Source organism: Thermochaetoides thermophila (assembly GCF_000221225.1).
Source record: "Thermochaetoides thermophila DSM 1495 unplaced genomic scaffold scf7180000011818, whole genome shotgun sequence".
NCBI classification, from domain to species: Eukaryota; Fungi; Ascomycota; class Sordariomycetes; order Sordariales; family Chaetomiaceae; genus Thermochaetoides; species Thermochaetoides thermophila.
This window is the reverse complement of record NW_006383034.1, coordinates 670,702-692,388: the sequence shown is the minus strand read 5'-3', so window position 1 is coordinate 692,388 and position 21,687 is coordinate 670,702. Positions and strand designations below refer to the sequence as shown.

General features: G+C 52.2%; 6 protein-coding genes across 6 annotated transcripts; 3 read left to right on the top strand and 3 right to left on the bottom strand.

Moving 5' to 3' along the window:
* Window positions 1–312: 312 nt before the first annotated feature.
* CTHT_0042140 (uncharacterized protein) lies at window positions 313–573 on the bottom strand (the record flags this gene model as incomplete). The annotated part of the gene is made up of 1 exon (XM_006694554.1): window positions 313–573. The coding sequence occupies one exon, from the start codon at window positions 571–573 to the stop codon at window positions 313–315; it is 261 nt and encodes an 86-aa protein (XP_006694617.1).
* Window positions 574–1,505: 932 nt separating this feature from the next.
* CTHT_0042130 (endo-1,4-beta-xylanase-like protein) lies at window positions 1,506–2,484 on the bottom strand (the record flags this gene model as incomplete). Its single annotated transcript, XM_006694553.1, has 3 exons — window positions 1,506–1,616; window positions 1,676–2,141; window positions 2,252–2,484. The coding sequence occupies 3 exons, from the start codon at window positions 2,482–2,484 to the stop codon at window positions 1,506–1,508; spliced, it is 810 nt and encodes a 269-aa protein (XP_006694616.1).
* Window positions 2,485–10,602: 8,118 nt separating this feature from the next.
* CTHT_0042120 (uncharacterized protein) lies at window positions 10,603–11,836 on the top strand (the record flags this gene model as incomplete). Its single annotated transcript, XM_006694552.1, has 3 exons — window positions 10,603–11,343; window positions 11,418–11,491; window positions 11,611–11,836. 3 exons carry the CDS (start codon window positions 10,603–10,605, stop codon window positions 11,834–11,836), a joined length of 1,041 nt encoding a protein of 346 aa, XP_006694615.1.
* Window positions 11,837–12,751: 915 nt separating this feature from the next.
* Window positions 12,752–14,441, top strand: CTHT_0042110 (putative calcium-dependent phospholipid binding protein; the record flags this gene model as incomplete). Its single annotated transcript, XM_006694551.1, has 2 exons — window positions 12,752–13,330; window positions 13,419–14,441. 2 exons carry the CDS (start codon window positions 12,752–12,754, stop codon window positions 14,439–14,441), a joined length of 1,602 nt encoding a protein of 533 aa, XP_006694614.1.
* A 465-nt stretch (window positions 14,442–14,906) lies between these two features.
* CTHT_0042100 (putative heat shock protein) lies at window positions 14,907–15,497 on the bottom strand (the record flags this gene model as incomplete). Its single annotated transcript, XM_006694550.1, has 1 exon — window positions 14,907–15,497. The coding sequence occupies one exon, from the start codon at window positions 15,495–15,497 to the stop codon at window positions 14,907–14,909; it is 591 nt and encodes a 196-aa protein (XP_006694613.1).
* Window positions 15,498–20,471: 4,974 nt separating this feature from the next.
* On the top strand, window positions 20,472–21,157 carry CTHT_0042090 (uncharacterized protein; the record flags this gene model as incomplete). Its single annotated transcript, XM_006694549.1, has 2 exons — window positions 20,472–20,948; window positions 21,017–21,157. The coding sequence occupies 2 exons, from the start codon at window positions 20,472–20,474 to the stop codon at window positions 21,155–21,157; spliced, it is 618 nt and encodes a 205-aa protein (XP_006694612.1).
* Between the last annotated feature and the right edge of the window lie 530 nt (window positions 21,158–21,687).

Genomic DNA, 21,687 nt, shown 5'->3' with positions numbered 1-21,687 from the left:
TACACAGTTGTATTGGATGGACAGGATAGGTCGTCTTCGTTGTCGTTTCTGTATAAACAATATTACTCCCATCCAGCTATCAGGTCGTCCTCTTCAAAGCCCTTCCACGTCTATCAACCATGCTTGCTCAACCGTCGCTCCCATACCAGGTCATATCATATCAATCACCAGAGCACCCCGCCCTCACATCATGGCAGCCTTCAGAAGCCAAACACACTTGCTCCATCAGTTCACCCTCACCTGACCTTCACTGTCTCGGGCTCTCATCCCGCGTCACGCCCGTCTATGACGATGACCTCATAACAGCACGGCTTAGGCCCCACCCTCCCGCTTGGCGTACTCCTCCTCGATGGCCTCCTCGTACCGACGGTCGGCCTCGAGCTCCTCCTCCGTCTTGGGACGTGTGATGCCCGCGCCCGTGTTCACTCCGGCGCCCGTGGCCCGCGGCGGCTCCTGCTGGGGCTGCTGCTGGGCATGATGGGTCTGCGTCGAAGCGTGGGAAGTAGTGGGGTTGCTTTGGGTGGAGGCATGCGCTGTGGTGGAGGAGGGGGTGTTGGTTGATGCGTCGGGCATTTTCGGGGTTTTTTTAATTGGTTGGGTTTGGTTTTAGTGTGAGGTTTTGTTTTATTTTTTTTTCCCCGAGTTTGACTTTTAGGGGTTTTGATGAGTGTGTTGTTGAAGGGAGAGAGCTGAAGCTGGCTGAAGCTCCTTTATATATGGGCTTGCTAAGAGGTGGCGATGTGACCGGTGGAGAGCTATCGTACGCCCGTGGCTGAAGCTGCGCCACAATTTAGGAACGTTCCTAAGCCAAACTCAGTCCGAAAAGCGGGCAAGCCACCAACCAAAGCCCGAGATTGAGGCTTGGCCTGGATGGCCGACTGGGACAGGTTGGCGTCAGCCAGAGGATAGCCACGTGGTTTGCTTTGGCATCATTATCTTATCTAAATATCTTATCTACTATCGACTTACATTCTAAGGTCCAGTCTTCCGCACGAGATCTAGGGTATCATCTATTCCGTCAAAAGATGTTTTAGGGATTTCAAACTTCGAAGTGTTTTTTTGGCTTTGAACGCATGTGTTCCTGCCATACAGACAACAGATGTGGTACAAAGAACGGGCGTTCGGGGACTGGGCGGAGGGGTCCGCGAAATGCTGCGCCGGTACCAAGTCCATTAGAGTCCGTGCTCTGTCCGGTCCTGCCCCACTTCTCCGACAACTCCCCCAGACCAAGGAAGGGGTCACTCGCATACGACGGGAACTGATATAATGAAAATATGAGTGTTTGTATACGACGCTCCATGCTGTACTGAAGCGGAAATCAAGTATGTACATGAAGCAGACAAAACGGAGCTGTGTCAAACAATTCTCAGACTCCATCTCTCTGGCCCGGCCTCATCCGGATCTCAATTCCCGAGTCCTGACCCAAGGAAAGGAGATAAGTTTCCAAGTCTGCGTCATTTTATGACGATAGAATTTGGTGAATGCTTGTCATGAAGTCAGGAAATTTACAGGCACTGAGAGTACCAGTTGTTTTGGAAGCGGCAGGTCGAGCCGCTCTGGCAGCAGGTCGGGCCGGTCCAGCCCTGGCCGCCGCACTGGCCCCACCTAGGAGAGCACTGCGTATGTTAGCTTCTGCTGGCCAAACTTCTCATCTCATGGGTTTGGAGATACTCACGTTCGCGCCACCGTTGCCGCCGCCGTTGTTGCCGCCACCGTTGTTGCCACCGCCGTTGTTGCCGCCGCCGTTGTTGCCGCCACCAGTAGCGCTGCCGCCAACATTGACAGTCGCCGAGCCAGACGAGTAGTAACCCTCGGTAGCAACAATCTGATAATCATGGGTACCCAGCTGCAGACCAGCCTGCCTCCAAGCATTGAAGTGGTTGGCCATGGTAACAGTGCCGCCGGTGCGCTTGGCGGTGCGCACAGACCAGTACTGGTAGAAGGTGCTGGTGCCCTCGATGGAGGGCGCGTTGACGCGCTGCGAGCGGTAGATGTTGTAGGTGCCGCCGTCGGTAGTCACGCTGCCCATGCGGGTGGCGCCTGTCGACGGGTCGTAGGTGCCGAAGCTCTCGACCACGTAGTACTCGATCAACGGGTTGCGGGTCCAGCCGTAGACTGCGAGGTAGGAGTTGCCGTTGGGTCTATAGTCGGCTGTGTAGTTGATGACCCGGTTGTCGATACCGGGGTTCCAGCCTGTTAACAGGTTAGGATGTAGTTCATTCCACAGCGCTGGAAATGTTTTGTTGGAGACCTGCCTTTGCCGCCAACCCAGTTGCCGTTTCCAGACCATGTCACGCTGTACTGGCCACCGCTCTCAAGGTTGAAACGAATGTTGCCTTGGCCATCGGTCCAGAAGCTGTAGTAGTAGCCATTGTGGATGCCGGTGGCACTGCTGGTGAGTGTCTGACGCTTCTCGATGCTGGGGGCAGCAGCAGCAAGTGCTGCAGTCGAAGCCGCGAGGAAGAGAGTTGAGAAGTTGACCATCTTGATATACGATTGCTGTTTTCTGTTTGTATCAAGGTCGGTGAGGATGAAAGGATCAGAGGAGGCTGTGGCCGAGGTCTCGAGGCCTTTATGTATTTGTGAGAGGTCCCTCCGAACCTATCCTCTGGATGCTTCTTTCAAGTTTAGACTTGAGCTCGATCACACCCTCTGCTGGGTATAGTTGCATCTAGACAGTGACCGAGAAACATGCTGATGGACCCTCCCTTGTCAATTGACTGCAACCATGCTGGTCTGCCTCATGCTTCGCCGATTCACCCCACTCAGGGGCCGCGTTCCGCCCTGCCATACATGAAGGGCATAGGGGGGGCGTTCACTTTTATGCTGGGTCTTGGTTGGCATACTGACTATTTTGCCGATCCCTATGCTGAATTGTGTTAGTTAGCTGTGCTCATGCATCCCAAAAATCTGAAAGTCTGTGTACAGCTTTCACTTACAAAACGTGTCGCTGGCTAAATCAAGGTGAACCCTAACCTCATGTTTTTTTTTTTTTCATCTTACTATTCCCTGATGTTCCTCCCATCTTCGTCATTCACCCATGAATACCTTGCTGGACTCAACCTGAGGAGACATCACGACAGCAAACGGCCTCAGTCACCCGAAAGAGTTAGCTACATTACCCCACAGATCAGCCTAGGCTAGGATGATGTAACGGCGCTCACCAAGCGACACGCCCTTTTGCCAAGAAACGCATGTTTCGCCCCTGAGCGCGAAGTGTAACCTGTTCGGCCGAACCATACAACCGTCTGAACCGCACCAACCGGAGCAGCGCGTTCTGTTTCGAGAACCTGGTACTGCATTGATCGCCCACAGCTTTTGCAAATGAAAAGGGGTACGAGATCAGGTTTTGTTGAAACACGGCGATTCCAAACATTGGACATCATCACGCTGGGTGATTGCACCCATCTCGGGTCGGGAATGACGACCATTGACGTCGAACCAGCAAGCAAGCGCCTCGCAAGGTCCGCCAGTTCCCGGGAAAAATTGGACCAGTATGACCAGGGGGGACCAAATGCCGATTCACCCGCCGGCTAAAGTCGAGCTGGTGCCACCCAAGACTTCCGTGCTGTGTTTCCTCTGCCGGGGGCGGCTGTGTAGCTGTGCACAAGCGCCTGGCTTAAGAGCCTCATCTGGGGTCTTGATCGAACTGGGTAATTGCGGCTCACGATGCCCGAGAAAAGGCCCGCCACACGGGCATCGAGTAAGATCTCAACGGTCACACGACCCTCCCTTTGCCTTTTGTGTCCATATGGCCGGATGAATAGACGTTGATCGCAGCGCGTAGCTCAGTTCGTTGAGCCAAGAAAACAGGAATTGGGCAGGCTCAGCTGGTTATGCGCCCTACACTACCTTGTCCTGACCCGATCTCGAGATCTTTGATGCCCAAGGGACTAGCACCCTGCAGATGTGGGTACACCACCCGTCGAGAATCCGGGGAATTCCTCCATTAGGCAATACGCTAAGACCTTCCTCGCATCTTCCAGAACACGTGGAGTGCACAGCCAACTGTGCCTCAATGCGGGGAAAAGTCTGGGCAATCAGCCATGGCTCAAGTCCTCAACAGCCCAAGATCCCAGAAGTCCCAACAAGAACTTGCCATTCCGATCTCGACAAGGCCACCGAATGCTACTTGACTTGCATTGTGTCTTCTCCTCCGTTTAGGCTATATCCAGAACGTAACCTGACTGTTGTAGTTGGCGTTCTTGGTGCGGAGTCCCCGCAGTGTTGAAGCCGATGCGGCACAGTCATCACTCCGCCGTTTGGAACTTTGGATGGGGATTTCCGCAGGTCTGGCGGTACGGCAAGACTCAGGCTTGTGGAAGTCTTCTGTACAAGTACGCGACTTGGATGCCTCATGGAAAGAGAGGTTAAAAGCGGTGACTTTCCAACGGAATGACGCCTCTTGGCTGGAATTGAGGGCATGAGGCTGGCGCTTCCATAATTCCAGTTTGCGATTCGGCTTGGCCACTTCTGCATAATTCTCGTCAGAGTCGTGATCTATTCTTAGATTTGCCAGCAAACTAATCTCAAGGACTGTGCTAGACATATCAGGCTAGATCGCTAAGTCTGCGCGACGATTGACCGAGATGCATTGGGGATATGGTAGGTGTTTGGAGGGATGGGAAGTCGCTGAACGTTACGGAAAGAGGTTTGTGTACTTTTCGCACAGGTGATCTTTGTGGCCTGGGGGGCTCCCACGATCTCTTAACGGAAAACCCCAACCCAGGTACGAACTGTACCGCCTGCCTGTTTTTTGTTACGGGTACGCAGGTAATCTTCCCAGCTGTACTCAAACTTCCAATCCACGGCTTGCCGACCACTTTCGGAGCTCTGCAAGGGCGAAAGTCTGCGAGAGGACAGGCATACCCACAATCTAGCTAAAATTGCGGGCTTTACGGCGCTGAAGCATTGCTGCCGCCAAACTTGATGGCGGTTCAGGATTGAAGTCTCTTTCAGTATGACGCGGTGAGCGCTAGGAAGCATTGGAGTATTGATCAACCTGGAGTGTATGGTGACCCGGAGACTTTTGTCGCTAAATCAAGCACTATCGCCTCTTACTTAAATTACTTTCAACCCTCTAGCCCATCACATACGACCATACCTGCTGGAAAACTCGGGATCCCGTCCGCTCTCCCATAGATAAGCCAGCAAGGGCGGGGTTAGTACTCAGGTCGGTGACGACTGGGGAATCCCCCGTGTTGTATGTTTTCTTTTTACTCTTCAGCTTTCTTTTCCCTTTTCTTTTCGCTGCTTGTTATTCATTTTGCTTCGGGATGCTATAATGTGATTTTTCTCCTCACATATTTGTGGATTTATGACTAAGGGTGAACTTCTCACCAATTAACACCTGGAGCAGAAAACCGCAATGGGGCAGCCAGAACAAGGAGTCAACAGACAAGAATCCTGAGCCTGGTAAAGAAGCATGAGTGTTTTCTTCTCTTCTTCTTCTTCTTCTAGACTTGGGAGAGATATTCTCAGTCTGACAGCTAAGATCGAAACTCATAGATATGTTAGATGGCACATTTTGCCAAGTCCTTACCCAAACTGGTACTAAATTGGCAGGCTACGTACGCTGCTTGACAAATAACAGGCGATACCGTAAGTTCGCGAGTAAGACCTGTCCGTGATGTAAATTAGATAGTAGATAAGATAGGGGAGTGAGGTAATTACGTCCTCGCTACACTCGGGACAGTCAGGTTTCGAAGTAGCTCACCAGCGTGCTTTCGGGTGCCCCATCCGGCGCGCTAGTCTTCTTCCATTTTTGACCGTTTCACTGTTCCCTTGTGAGTGAAATCTTTTCCTGCGGTGACGATCCAACTAGCCTTCCTGAGATGGGATCGGCAATACAAGGCTTAAGGATCTGAGAGACAGGAGTTCTCACACAGGTTATATGATCGCTGCGGTCACCAGTTCTTTTTGCACAATTGCTTGTAATGCTGACTGAGGAGTTCCTCAATCCTCTTCTATCTACGAAGACTCTATCTACCTTATATACTTAAGCCTTTCTCTATTCATTGGGGCTCTTTTGGTCACTCGTCAGCGATTCTTGGCCTGACGACCTCCCTCGAGTCTACGTAAGCCGCTTTTTTATTGGTCCTTTGCGCCAGACTCCACTCTTCCCGCGTGATGCCCCTTATTGATCGTGACACTTGCGTTTCTATCAGCGGTTCCAGCTTACATATTCCGTGCATCCTTTTGACCTTTGTGCTAGCTCCACTTTTTGTCGTCTGATATCCCCATCAGTCGTGACCTCTATTTACTTCTATCTGCATCAACAAGCTATGGATACTTAACCTGTGACGATTCCACAACCTCCTGAGATGGGTTTGAAGGTATTGGCCAGGTTGTAGAACCTGAAGAACTGAGGTCCTCACACAGTAGAGTATGGAATTCACTGCGGTCACCAGTTGTTGTTCCACAACTATTTCTATTGCTGACTGGAGGAGTTCTCATCATGGCTCTGGGAATGAGCGATTCTATTTACATATTTATTTCTACTCAAGGGTTGTTGACATGCCTATTCTGTCATTCCAATTATCACCAAGCACTTCCTCAATGATCACCAGGTGTTCGGCTCGATTATCAGTGCTTGCTTGGCACTGATAATTTCCACTCTTCACATCGGCTGATGTCCTGACCGTAACAAACCTCTTGATTGGCTAACATCCTGGCCGTGACATAATCAGCCTAAAATCTCTGTAACTTTTAACCACTAGTTTCTGAAGGTAGCTATAAGAATAAAAAGTATTATATATATATCTATCTCAAGCTGGTATGCTAGAGAAAGTACTTAAACAGAGCTACCTGTATATATGTTACAGTTGGGAGTGCAGGCCAGTAGCTTCCCTGTAGCAGCGCGGAGAGAGCCCATGGGGAAGCCACTGAGCATCAGGAAGCAACCAATAGCAGGACCATGAGTGGGCCAGGGAGGTGGACCAATTCGGAAGTGTAGCGCAGCTCTCACGGTTTTCGCAGTGAGAGAACTGCAAGAATGCCGTCGCCAGAGCGAAAGGATGGTCAACGGCAACAAGGCAGGAACACCAATGTGCTTCGAGTATAAATATCTATATAGAATCGCCAATCCATAAGCTGTGGACCAAGCCTGAACCCGTATCAGGAAGGCTAGTTGGATCGTCGCAGGTATGGTCTAGGTCGTTGTGTATTTGATCTGCAGAAGCAGGATGCAAGCGAAGACCTTGAGGTTTTGGCTGTGTAGACAGGTTCTCGACAAATGCAGTTTGAAAAAAAAAACAGTCATTCCGTCTGGTCTAGTTTCCCGATTCGTTCACTTTTTGCATACTTATACTCCTCCTCCTACGGTTACCTATATAAAGTATCTTCCTCTCATTGGCTAACTTGCTATAGCTTCTTTCCGCTTTGTGTGATGTATATAGTTTGTCTATTTAATTTTAACTCCATTTGTATCGTTATCAATTCCGCAATTAATCGAAAGACTCATTTAATTGGTGTAGTAGGTCCGCAACCTCTTTAGATGCGTGATGATTTAGCTAGCCTTCCTGAGATAGGTTCAGGCTTGGTACAAGGTTTATGGATATGAGAGACAAGAGTTCTCACACAGATTCAGAAGCACCACGGTCACCAGTTGGTTTGGGCAACTGCTTGTATTGCTGCACTTAGGAGTTCTTTCGGCTCCTTCCTGCTGCGAAGAATTCATTTACTCTATATACTCAGATCCTTTCTTGTCTCTTCTACCAAGGGCCTTTCAGTCTTTTGTCAGCGATTCTTAGCTCTGGTGACTGTTCGTCAGACACTCCTTGTTTCCTGTTGGCTGTTTTCAAACCTCTCGTGAACCGTGCCATTATTGGTCTTTTGTGTCTGATCCCACTTTTCTCGCCTGGTGCTCCTTGTTGGTCATGACAATACCTCATCCACCCATCCTTGTTGTATGGAGCCTTCTACTCTCAATAGGTATCTGTTTCTGTCTTAACAACCTATCATAAACTGAAGTCCACATGCCATTCTGTATTGTTTTTCTGCCGCTTTAATCTTCACTTAATTTGACCTGAGAAACAAACTGTGGAGGTGAGTCTCTATACCTATCCAAAAACCCACATGAAGTATTACTAGAAGAATTGGGAGAAATGCACATAACGATGTCTTTCCTGGTCAAGCTTTACTCCTGACTGGGCTCCAGAAGTGAGAAACATAGACTGGGCACCTTTTGACACCTGTGTACATCTATTACATTGTCCAACAACTCTACCTCCATCCTGATTACCCACCTCTCTTACCATCGGGCTCAAAACCCACTGACTGTACCACTTCCCAACCAATATGGTACCTGATTATAGCACGAGAACTCATGCCCGCCCCAGCTGCGATCACATGTCGCCTGGATGTAGTATGCTCCGACAGCTCGTGCGTGTTTCCTGCTCTCATAGTCAGTTCATTTTGCCGTGACATCCTTTAAGAGTGTCTCAACGGGTTGCATAAGTAGATAAAAAGACGCTGAAATAAAATGGGTAGGCACTCACCTCCCACATAAACCCTCCTGCACGACCCTCAACACCCCCGTCCCGGCATCAAATTCAAATTTGACCCTCCCAGGCTCTCCGTGCTCCTTAGCCTCTTTCTTCTTACTTCCCGTATTCTTCCCCTGAACCGTTCCCTTCCCCGTTGCTTCACAGTCCTCTTCAAACCTCGCCTTTGCCAAGACCTTTCCCGGACCCGGGGGATAATTTACCCTCTGTGTTTCGCACCGCCATTCCCTCCCATCATGCAACCCCGTCAGAGCAAATGACGGACCAGAGTCGGCCTCGATCAAAGGTTGTTGGGGAATAGAGCCGGGCGTCATGGTGAAGGTGCGTGTGTAGGAGGTTAGTTGCCAGGAGGGATATTCTGCGGCGCAAGAGGAGTTGGATGAGGGGACGGTGGTTAGAAGGGTGGTGGTTATACGTAAGTCGGAGGACGGGGGTAGGGTCGAAGACAAAATGCAGAAGGTGCCACCGTCTGTGGGCGAGGTTGAGCAGGTTGTGTTGAGGGAGAGGGAGCCTAGGGAGAGGGCTTTGCTGCTTGTGAAGGCGTCAGCATCCTCTCTTGAAAGTCTGCTGAAGGAGAGAGGGACTTGCCCTTCTGCATCACTACACTCAAATATATGCCCCAACCACACTTTTTTCTCTTTCCAATCTACCGCGAAACTGACACTCTCATCATCTCCTGCCCCGGCGCCGGTGAAGATACAATCTGCCCAGACCAATTCCTTCTCACCTCTGTACCAGCCCTGCCACGGCTCAGGCCGCTGAACGAAGCATTCGTAGAGGGGGGACGGTCCGGTTGGTAAGAGGGCTTCGCCCAGCAGGGAGAGGCCTATGGTGGAGGTATTGGTACGTTTGAGGGGATCGGGGCCGTCGTAGCGGAGGTCGCCGACACGAATGCTGTGGGTTCGTTGGGTGCAGGGGCGGGCTGAGAGGGCAGAGGGGAGCAGAGAGAAAAAGGGATAAGGAGCTTGCGAGCCATTGTGATGATGGGAACTTCAATTGACTGACAGCTGGACAAGAGGACAGAAAAGATGGAGGACAGCCAGCTAACTGACTGAGTTGTAGACGGCAGTAGGTAGACAGGAGGTCGCTTCAACCCAAACTCGAACAGAGTTAATATCCCATTTCCCTTTCCCTCTCATTTGTATCACCATAACCGGAGGACATTGTCCGATCCTTCTTTCGCATTCTCCTACTTCTTCTTATATGTTGGCACTCACGGTCCTATGTCGCGTACGATAAGTTCCCTTGCGTCTGCAACTCGGTGTAACCCCAGTTCCATGATCCCGCCGCTGGATATATTGCCTGCCTGCCCGCCTCGACACCCAATATTCTCGGCTGCGGGGCAGTCCAGACAAGACGTGCCACTTGCCGCCCCCAAGTGGCCAAGAACCGTTGAATGAAGGTGCAATACACAGCTCGTATGCTACCGTGCGAGGGCAGGTCGGCAGTCCAGTCATCCTATTGTGACATGAGCGGGTGAATTCTATGCGCTGAGGACGACATGGAGGGCACGGGGATATTTATGGGAAGTGTATGCAAGGGATGAGAAGAATTCAATGGAAGCTTAAAAAGGATCGGTTGCAGATATCTGGACCAGATCCTTCAGTCGACAGACCTGGCTCGATAAAGCATTGACAGGACCGGGACACTGCAACCTCTCCTGAAAAAGCTCGACTGGGAACTTATCGTCGGCCCGGAAACCGAACCACCCTGTGCTTCCAGTCCCTTAACGAGGAAAACTGCTGATACCTCAACAGTTTGGAAGTCCTCACGCTTATCTCGCTTCTGCCCGGCCCACGGCCTACCTTCTCACTCAGGCCGTACAACCTATTTTCCTCAACAACCCTTAGACCTACCTTTTGCTTTCTCCATAACCATCAGGGCTTATCCCCTCCCTCAGACTTCGACCTACCTTCTTCCCCTTTCTCTTGAGCAGCCCTCAGCCAATCTCTTCCTCTTAATCTCCATAGCCGTCTTTTCCTTTCATCATCCCAACCTCGGAGCTTAGCTCTTCTCTCTCAGACCTACCTCAACATCTCCTATCCTTCTTTCCCCTCTTCTCACGTCTTCACTCTTCCTATTCGTTCGCCTTAACACCATGAAGGCCTCCATTCTCCCCCTGTTGGGCCTAATCGCCCCTTCTTACCAGCAGATGCTCCGCTTTTCCTGCTCCCAACTCCTCATAACGCGCCTAGACCCCCTTGTGACCCCCGGCCTGCCGCAATCCCCTCACGTCCACCAAATTGTCGGCGGCAACGCCTTCAACGTCTCCATGGACACCCTCACGCACGACCCAGCCCAGCTCTCTTCCTGCACGACCTGCACTTTTGCCGAAGACTTCTCCAACTACTGGACCCAGGTGTTATATTTTAGGGCACGAAACGGGACGTTTAAGAGGGTGAGGCAATTCCCCAACGTGGGACTCAGGAGTGACGGGGGCATGACGATATATTACATCCCCCCCTATGATGGAGTGAGTCGAGTCACGGCGTTCCGACCGGGGTTTAGGATGCTCGTTGGGGACGCGATGCTCAGAGATAAGGACGGAATGCAGCCGCAGCTGTGTCATCGCTGTCTGGGTGAGGATCCGTACGACGTCGTGGGCGCGCCGTGTCTTGGGCCAGGGGATTCGGTCGAGCTGCCCACAAAGCCGTGTCCCGGGGGCATTAGGACGACAGTGACGTTTCCGACTTGTTGGGATGGACGGAATGTGGATAGTCCGGATCATAAGAGCCATGTGGCGTATCCGAAGGACGGTGTGAGCTTTGAAATGGGGGGAGAGTGTCCGGAGAGCCATCCGGTGAAGTTGCCGCAGTTGATGTATGAGGTTATGTGGGATGTGAGTTCATCGATACCTATCTTGTCTCTTAAGAGGGAAAATGGAGAGAGGGAAGATGCTGATGATGAGAGCAGACGAGGCCGTTTAATGACCCGGAGCTGTGGCCTGAGGATGGGTCGCAGCCGTTTGTGTGGAGTACCAACGATACGTGAGTTCTCTCTCTGTCTCTTCTTTTTTGCTTCCTTCAGTCGAGATCCCCCTCCCCCTCATGAGTCATGCTCAACTCTCGAACATGGACCGCAACTGACTTCGCTGAAATGTCAATAGGGTCGGCTATACGCAACATGGCGACTACATCTTCGGCTGGAAGGGCGACTCTCTACAACGCGCCCTCGACGCGCGCTGTGCAAACTCGGTGTGCCGGGAATTGCGCACGCAAACGACCGAAGAGGCCATGCGCTGCACGCTGCCGCAGAATATCCCCGAAGATGTTGACGGATATAGGTCTTTGCTTTCGTTTCGCTTCTGCTGCCGAGAGTGTTGGGACCGCTGAGAAGTGGTTGAAGAAAAGTGAACTGCCGCTGCTTCATAGGGCTGGTCAAGCTTCCCGGTCTGAACATGCCCATGGGCCCGATGTAACGTGGGGCGGGACGAACCATCATGGATGGCTTGCTATGGTTTGGGACGTAGGAAGACAAGCTCCGGAGAAGTTTTTGATGTCCCCGCTTTTGTTCTATAGTACTGTAAATAACGCGTGCTTACACAATACAGTACGGTACGTCCCTTGTTTGATCGTTAGCGCGAGACTTCTTGAAGCTTTCGCAAACAGTTTTTTTCCAACAAGAAGTTTTTCAAAGATGGAAGAAAAACATGCACAGTTAAACTCAAGAAAAATTTTCTAACTGTTGATTCCAAATATCCTTCCAGAGACTGTAATTTTTCCCACAACATCTTGAATCATGGAGTTGACCCCTTCCGCCAAGAGCCGCTGTATGAATTAAACCAGGAATGTGACTGCGAACCACTGAATGTCACTCCCCTTATCTTATCAACAGCCCTACACAGTACGCTCAGCCCCCCATCGTCGTTTCGCCTTGTCCTTGGGGGATGATGTGCCGAGCCGACACTGCCACATTCGCTCGCCCAGGGACCGATCATGCTGCTCTTTTTGAGTGTGCCGCGCCATGCCCAAGGGCAAGGCACACCACGGCTGGCAGACAGGATGATGGTGGTTGCGCTTGGAGACGGCAGAGTGCAAGGCCGACTAGTATTCAGTTGGTTGGGGAGGCCTCTTTGTACATGATGGGCCAACTTCTATAATAAAAGGCTCCTGTGAAGTGTTCGAGTAGCTAGCATCGTCGTCGTCGTCATCATCGTATCTATCTCATCGCATCTCAATAGACTCACTCATTTGATACTGATTGACTCGCTTTCAGTTCCATCTGCACGAATTCATCCTCACTTCATCATGAGTCAGCCCCCCTATTACCAATCGTACCCGGGCACGACCGCCCCGCCGCCTGGCTCCCCTCTTCCGGCGAGCTATGCTCAACAGCCTCTAGCTCCGGCTCCGACAGCAGCAGCTCCCTACGGCTATCAGCAGTCTCCTCAATCGCCCTACTACGGTTACCAGCCCACTCCAGGCCAATACCAAGCTCCTCCTCCACAGCCAGGGCAGTATCAGCCTCCACCTTCTCCTCAGCCGGGGCAATATCAGCCGCCTCCGAGTCCTCAACTGGGGCAGTACCCCCCTCAGCCGGCGCCGGCCCCCTACGGACAGCCTGCTCCGCCTCCGGTCCCGGGTCAGCAGACTCTGCAGCCGGCGCCAGCTCCTTATGGACAGCCCGTACCTAGTCCGGGGTTGTATCCCCAGATGCCGGGGGCGTATCCGAGTCCGAGTCCGCAGCCTCAGGCACAGACCTATGGTCAGCCTCAGTACGGACAGCAGCCTCCATATGGGCAGCCTCTTCAGCCTCAGTATGGCCAGCAGCCGGTCTACGGCCAACCTGTCCCCGTTCCCGGGCAGCCTCAACTCCAGGCTTATCCCGTACGTTTGTTTCCCTCTTCTTTCCTAATAGCCCATCTGCAATTGCCAAGTAGCATCATGCCGGTACTGACGTCCTTTCTTTCCCCAGGGTCAACCCCAATACCAGCCCTACCCTCCGCCCTGCACGCGCGGCTACGAATCCACGCCCCTGCCCCCTCTTAACCCCCTCCCCGAACACATCATCACCTCCGACATCCGCAACCTTCGCACAGCCATGAAGGGCATGGGCTGCGACGAGACAACCCTTATTTCCATCCTCACCTCCCCGCGCTACCGCGACCCCTGGGCGATGCACACCCTCGTTACGCAATACAACGACCGGACTGTAAGAAATCTCGATGAAGATATCAAAAAGGAGACGGGTGGGCTGCTTGAAGACGGTCTGCGCGCGCTGGTGCGGGGACCCCTGAGGCAGGACGTCTACCAGTTCGAGAAGAGCTGCGACGGGGCGGGGACAGACGAGGAGGGGGTGATGGACGTGCTGCTGAACCGGTCGAATGCCGACTTGCGGGCCATTTGCGCGGAGTACAAGCGCCGGCATGGCAAGGAGCTGTCGGACAGGCTGAAGAAGGAGGTTAACGAAGAGACCATGAGGCTGTTCTCCATGCTTCTGTCGGGCACAACGAAAGCAGAGGAGAACGCCCCCGTTATCCCCGCCGATATTGACGCCAAGGTCACCGAAATCCAGCGTTCCACGGAGGGTATGTTCTTTGCAAACGCCATTTCCGTGGCGCAAATCTTCACCTCGTGCAACCAGGCCCAGCTGCGCGCGCTGCAAGACCATTACCGCGCGAAGTACCAACGAGATCTGCTTGATGTGGTCAAAAAAGAGTTCCGCGGCGACTTCCAGGACGCGGTGATCCGCATGCTGGTGCACGCCAGGGACAGGGCGCAGTGTGATGCGATGAGGCTGCAGAAGTCGTTGTGGGGTAACAAGACGAGCGAGAAGAGATTGTTTGTGTGGAGGGTGTGTCAATTGTGGTGGGATAGGGAACGGTTGACTGCGGCGAAGCAGGCGTATGTTAGGACGTATCGGAGGACGTTGGAGGAGGATGTTAAGGTCTTGTTGAATGGAAATGCGGAGCGGTTTGTTTTGGCTTTATTAAAATAGAGGGCACTGAGGTGGGACACTGGGCCCTGAGATGGCGTTGGGCTTTGTCTTCGGGCTTGGGAGGGTATCGCGTATCTACCTCTAGGCAACTTAGTACCAATCACGCATGACATTGGACCTGTTTGAATAATGTCCTTTGGGATTTGTTTTTTTTCTAAGGCTATATACTTAATACAATCATCTGGTTCATTCAATCCTTCAGATCAGTCCCTTTCACAGTGTACATATTAGCATCAGCTTCTGCTCCTGACCGATAAATCCTATTTTTCCAACCATTCCCCCCTTTTCTCCACCGTTCACTTCTCCTGCTCATATCGGTTCCTTTTCCTAACCGTAACTCTGCAGCCGAACTCATGAACTCCTTCTCATATATTGCCTCTTACAACCATCCCCATATCCTCTGTCTCAAAAAATCCTTCAACCCTCAATATCATAATGCCTAACATCCCCCTCCAATATGTTCGTTCACTCCCCTTCAATCTCAATCCTCCTTCCACCCTTACGCTCCGCCTTCGGCACCACAACATCCAACACCCCGTTCTTAAACTTTGCCTTCACCGCATCCTGATCAACCGGTCCCGGGAACGTAAACATTCTCGAAAACTCTCCATAACTCCTCTCGCTAAGCCAATACCTCGCCTTCTGCTTCTTCTCCTTCCTCCCCTCTGCCCCATTCGCACCCTTATCGGTGCTCTCGATGCGCTTGGACTCATCGACCAGCGAGGGGTCACCCTCGGTATGCTCCCGCACCGACCGGCCCCTCACAACTATGGTCTGCGCGTCGGTAAACTCGATCTCGACGTTCTCGGGTGACACGCCGGGCAGCTCGCCCTGCAGGTGGTACTCTTTGTCGCGCTCGATGATGTCGAAGCGCGGGTTGAGGGTCATTTTTCCGAGGGAGGACGGCGACCCTCCGAATGTGGACTGCAACTGTTGCTGGGCGTACCGGTCAAAGTCGTCTAGCATGCGGAAGAGGGAGTTGAAGGTCCCAGAGGGGCCGGGGCTGGGACCGGTCGAGGGGGTGATGGAGTGCGAGAAGGGCGACCAGAGTGACATTGTGCGATGATGAGGCAGTAGACTTGTGCTTGGGAGAAAGGTGCGATGCAATGTAGGCAGTGTTCTTCTAACTGTGTGGTGGATGCTTCGATGGGCTGAAACCATTTGCTGTTTGGTGTTTGCTTGCTGAGTCAAGGGAAGTGGTCAAGCTCGGTTTGGTTCTGATCCGGGGAATATATAGACCTTGATCGAGGGCACTTGGTCCCAGCTTGTTTATATGTTGACTCCCGGGGGAAGCCATTCCCAGCCTGCCTGTCGATGGATGACATCACCATGATCTGGAAACAGCACGATCGTGCTGGATCACTGTGGAGGCTTCCCCGATGATCTACAAGATGGAAGGCTGGAACTTGTCTTTTGAAGTGTTCCTTAGGTTGGGTAGTAGTAACAAAGGCACCACTACATGGCTGTTGTTGCACAGCGCCGGCCCAGACGATGCGAGAGCGTTCGAGAACCTTGTTTTTAACGGCAAAGTTCGCCACCTGTCACGGGACCGTAACGAAGACAAGACGGAAATCCAACATTATCATTGGTTATTGTCATCGTCGGCTTGGACTCTTTCCGGAAGCGGTACCCTGTTTCTGTGCAGGACGGAACACTTGGATTATCGTAGCCACGCAACAATCTCGAACAGGGGAGGTGTGAGGAAACAAGTTTTGAGTTAAGAAAACAAGCCTCATGTTGAGAAAATAAGAGATAAAGTCGGGTGGACAAAAATTACACGGATGTAAGCGGGCTCTTACATATACGTGTAATACATTAGGTGGTTCGGAGATGTAACAGCTGTAATGGAAAACTTACAAAACATCCCAGTACAGTCCATCGTCCGTGCAACACCGTGCCTGCACACTGTATCACCTTACCAATCTTTGGCTCATCACCTCAATGACATCATCCATCTTCTCTTCTCTCACCACCAACACCATAGCTAAACCAAGGAACCAAGCAAAGCTCGACCTAAGCTTTCGAAATGAACCATCAAGCAACCTCTCCGAAGCAAACCTCCACACCGTCACGGCATCTTTCTTGGAATCCGTCCGATTTTCTTTCGAAGGACTTGCTTCCTCTCGACTTGCCTCTACAGTAGACAGTTCCCAAGATATACGTTGGCATTCACACAGATCAGTACGATACGTGTTAGTGTATGGTCACACATAGACAATCCCTCTGCCTAACTGTGGCAAGCAAAAGCCAATCTCATCTCGATCTAGGTGAAAGCGGCCCCGGACTGAGCAGCTAGAACGAGTCATGACGAATTCGTAGAAACGTTGCACATCCAGACTCCAAGAGCAGACAGTAACTCAATTTAGGACTGAAACGGCTGACAAAGCCAGAATGCCCGAGACCGATCTCCCCCGACTCCGGGCAGCTCTTCGATCTCTGTTTCCCCCCTTTACCCTCCTCCTGCTCTCCCCAACAAGACATATTGCCTACCCGTTCCTCAGACCGACTTCGAATCCTCTTACTCTGGCACGTTACCGACCAGAGGAAGAAGAGACTACTAGTCTCTGAGAGGAGATTGTGAGCTTCACGATGCAGTATCTTGTTGCTTCACTTGAGTGCCCGGTTCGGCAGAGTGATGTCTCCCGAAAGGGTTCAATCATACCCAGCAACAATAACAGGAGCCCCAAGACATGTCTCCACGACCTCTCCATTCTCACCCCACCACGCTCACTTTCCCTCAAATAGAACCTGTCTCTCCCGTCGCTTACGATCTGATTTAGTCATCATAGATATCAACATGCTCCAGCGGTCATGGGTGGCCACAGGGCCGGCGAGGGCCGTGTCGATGTCTGGTGCCGGTTGTGCCGATTGTGGCTGTATCCATGACGGCGTATGCCATAGAGGGCGATTGCGAGAGGTGCCTTGGCGGATGGAGATTATAGGGTGAGCGAGGTTGGGGCAGAGTTGATGTGGACGAGAAAAAAGTACAATTGTATCGCCGTTGCCATCATCGACAGCAAAACGAACAGGGGATAGTTAAGCGAAGCAAACTGAGGATGACAAGAGCCCGAGTTCGGGCCCGGGCCCGGGCCGGAATATGTCTGCGGGAAACTCCAACTAACAGCATCCACCCCCCCCCTTCCCCGGGTCACCGGTTGGGGAATCGTCCGTCCCATTGTCGATAGAGGAGCCACAGGGTGAACGTCGAGCTGCCACTGGTCGCGTGAATCAATCACAACCCAACACGGCAGGCGCAGAAGATCTGTGTCAGCAACGGTTCTGCCTTTTCGACAGACCGAAGACCGGCAAACGAATCTGTTGAGTCAGAGGTGAAGAGTCACGCCGACCTAAATACAAACTATTCATGCCAGATGAGGTACGGTAACTCCTGCTTGCTAATGGCCGGGACATTCCGGCTCCTCCTGTCCTGACTAGGGCAGAGCACCGCAAGCGGTGTAAATTTTTTCTGTAGCAATAGCAAACTATGTAAGTACAGCAGTCCATTGCTACCATTGCTACTTAGATCGGTATCAGCGTATGAAGTTTGGTACGTATTGGGCTCGTCTCGTCTCGTTGTTTAACTGTCACGGGTAACGTTCAAAGGCTTGAAGACGTCTGTATCGCTTGCTGGCCGGTCGTCAGCGAGCCTGATTGAGATTCCAGGCTCTGCATTGGAGTTACTATCTCCGCTTCAGTCCTCTTTGGCGGACGCTTCTGGCTGGAGTGAGAATGCTTACGATGACATGCTCACTCTAGTCCACATTTCCTGTGAGAAACTGTACCACAAGGTCTTCTGCTCCGCCTAGTTAGGTATCAGGATCATCGACTTTTATCACATCATAATTAAGCTGAGCTGTGACTTGACCGGGCCCAGAACTCGGGGGCTCAGTGTAAGACGGTCCATCCACCTACGGTGTGCTCGCCATCCCCTAGCGAGCCCTCAATGATCACCTAAAAAGTTCGTTACGCCAACCAGTCAGCCAATTAGCACCACGTCACCGCGGAATCACTCAGACTCTATACCGTTGCTATAAAAGCCACAGCCACACTTTTTCATCACTCAAAGCAAACAGCCAAACATTCCGGTTTTTCCCGTTTCTAGCTCCTTCGATACTCTTCCCACCATGGGGGAAGAAGAGGGATCATCAAATAGGTAGGTGGGGGAGATGCGATCGGTAGTATCAAGTTACATTCCGATTGTTTCATATCCATGTCCTGAGTTAAATATCGATTGATTGATCGATCGATAGAGCCCTCCAACTTAGCATGGTGTTCGGCTTCGTATAAGCGGACAGTTGCGTCAAGCGAACTGTAGGACTTAGCTGGCAAGGCAGGTTAGTGGCAGTAAAGCCGTGCCACTCCAGGCACCTAGGTAGACGGGTACCTAGGTGGGAGATAGGTAGGTAGATAAGGATTTGGGACTTCCATCTACCATCATCCATCCGTCGTCAAGAATCGTGGTTTCACATCAGTGTGTTGCCACCACGGCACGATTTGCGTGATTCTGGAGATAGCCGAGCCAACCGCTATCAAGAACGTGTTAGGTGAGCTGATGTCGATACTACACTGCGTACCTTTCTTTAAAGCACTGGAAGGCTAGAAGGCGCTGATTCTGAGGGGCCTCGCAGCTGAAGGACTGCTCATCTGCTGTCGTTTCATCGAGACGGGTCGTACATGGCTGAAGTCAAAATGCGATGCGTTGGAGGCCTGTAGACGGACGGGAAGACGGGAGACGGAAGCACGCATCGGAGCTTGGCTGAGTGGAACATTGTTTTAATGCAACGACGGAAGAAGCCATCCATCCATTGCATCGAAAGACACGTGTGTGTGCAGGCAGGACTGCAATGCAAGCTGTCTTCCTCCTATGGGCGGACGAAAGCGTTGGAACCCGGATGTTAGTGAGGCTCTGCTATGGCTGTGATAGAGTATCGGTGTTAGTGCTGCGGACATTGTACTTTATGTGTGCTTCACCTTCCACGTCCAGACTGGATTGACTTACCGTTATAATCAGAAGATACCTACCTCCCCCGTTTCGGTGAACAACTCCGATCAAAATTGGATGATAATCTGCTTTGATGGATGGAAATCTGTAAACTATGTGATTTGTGCTGCCTCATACCCCTTCACTAGTGTATTGTGTTTAAAGGTAACAAATTCGGAAGAATCGGATTACAGATATGCCCATGCCCATAACGTGGCATAGCATAGATGGCAATGCAACCCGCTGAGCACATCCCCAATGGGATCACGACAGGGGTCATGGTGGGCACCGCCCGCCGTCTCCAAACCCTGCCTTGGCAAGCTGAGATTCATTCCCTTTGATAACCGTCCAATATCCCAACCAGCCAGCACGGCTCGATCTGCTCATGGACCCATCCCCAATCACCCATCTTAAGATCATCCACGTAGCGAATCCGAGACAGGTAAACACGGAACAACACCGACGGAGGACAGCCAGACAAGGGCCCTTCAAGTGGCCTGACCCAGGGCCTGACCTCGTCAAGTCTCATGGCGGGGGGGGGGAAGGGGGGCTACGATGGGTAATCAAACTCGACACGACGTCACGGGGCAGACCAGCAGGGTTTTATCTGTGCCCAATCGCTTGGATCGGGAACATCGTGTAATCCGTATGGGTTGGAGAGAGATTACAGTACGTACAAGGACATGGACAGGCTACCTGTCTGGCATCAGGCAGGTGGTATACACCGCGATACGTACTATAGTAGGAGGGGCTGCTGCCGATGCGCTGGCAACATTCAGCCGGGATGTTGGGAGTATAAGAGGATTGATTCTCTGCCGAGGAGGATGGTCTTCGTTCTCATGCCCATTGTTTTGGCAGGTAGACGACATTCCCGACAGCGGCGAGTGAATACTGGCCTTCCGAAGAAAAACGGCTCGATCGATCCAAATCTGATCGGATCTTACTCACACCAACATCGGCATCGGCATCGGCACTGACTTACTTCGACACTCATTCAACACATTCCAGCCCACTTACATCAGTGATCAGATCACCTTACGTCCACCAACATGGCCATAACTTTGACGACCCTGCCCTCTCAACCCGCAACGTTCTTCAAACCGCAAGCTCTCAAGTCATCAACAATATCCCCGCCCAAGGTCTCCCCTACGGCACCAACAGAATCCTCCCTTCTCCTTACCCTCCTAATCTACCGCTTCGGCATCTTCCGCGATCGCTGGGCGCTCTTCCTGCGTCGCTCCCCGACCGACCCGACCGGCATCCTCCTGCACATGCGCGACGATGGTGACGGGCAGTTCCGCTTCGAGATCAAGCGCAACTATGACACACGCATGGCGGCGGCGCCACACCCGGCTATGATTGACCTGGCGTGGGTTGGCAAAGAAAACTTTGGGGATGACAACGAGGAGAATATGTGGAAAAAGGGGGTTTATTTTGTCGAGAGGCCGGGAGTGCCGACATGTCGGTTTGAGGAGGTGATTGCGAGGGCGGGGGGCGAGGGGTTTATGGGGAGTGTGTATGCGCAGGTGAGTTATTGCAAAAGTTTCAGTTGGTGACGGGGGTTGAGCAGAGCTGACTCCCGGTTGACGAGCAGGTACAGAAAGAGGGCTACTGGCTTCGCCCGGCCAACGCAAGCTGTCAGCTTTGGGTGATCGAGGCCGTGCAGCGTCTCGTGGTTGAGGGCATGGTTGGCGAGGAGGTACTCGGCTTCTTGCGCGCGAGGAGGCAGCAGTGATCTGGGTCTCGAATTCAGACTGGAGTCAGAACGGGTTCTGTGGCGTTGGGATTCGGTTTCTCATGCTTTGTTTTAATCAACTGTTTTTGTTTAGGTCCGCGGTCAGGGATTGTCTGCTCAGATAGACGTCGATACCCTCTGCATTGGCTCCAGTTTGGCGTTGGACGGCTCGGTCAGGATATGTTCTCGGCTGTTCAAGCAACAGAGTTGTATGTAATATTGCCCCGATTATGGACTTTGTTTGACTGCAAGATAGCCTCGTTTCGGTGGATGCTTGTGAGTTGTCCTGCCAATGTGCCGCGGATCGCCTCAACAGGGCGGGCTCCAGACAGCTATCCGTTCTCTCCGCGGACAGCTCTCGCGCTGAGTTTGCCGTACGTGGCTTTTCTTGGACAGCCAGCGGAATTCCTGCCATGGTGGTCAGTGCCATGACCTCTCCCCCTTGCCTCGTCCAAATCAATCTCGTCACACCACGCGGCTGATGGCGCCATCGAGGCGCGTCTAGCACAGTGCTCGAGAGAGACGGGCTG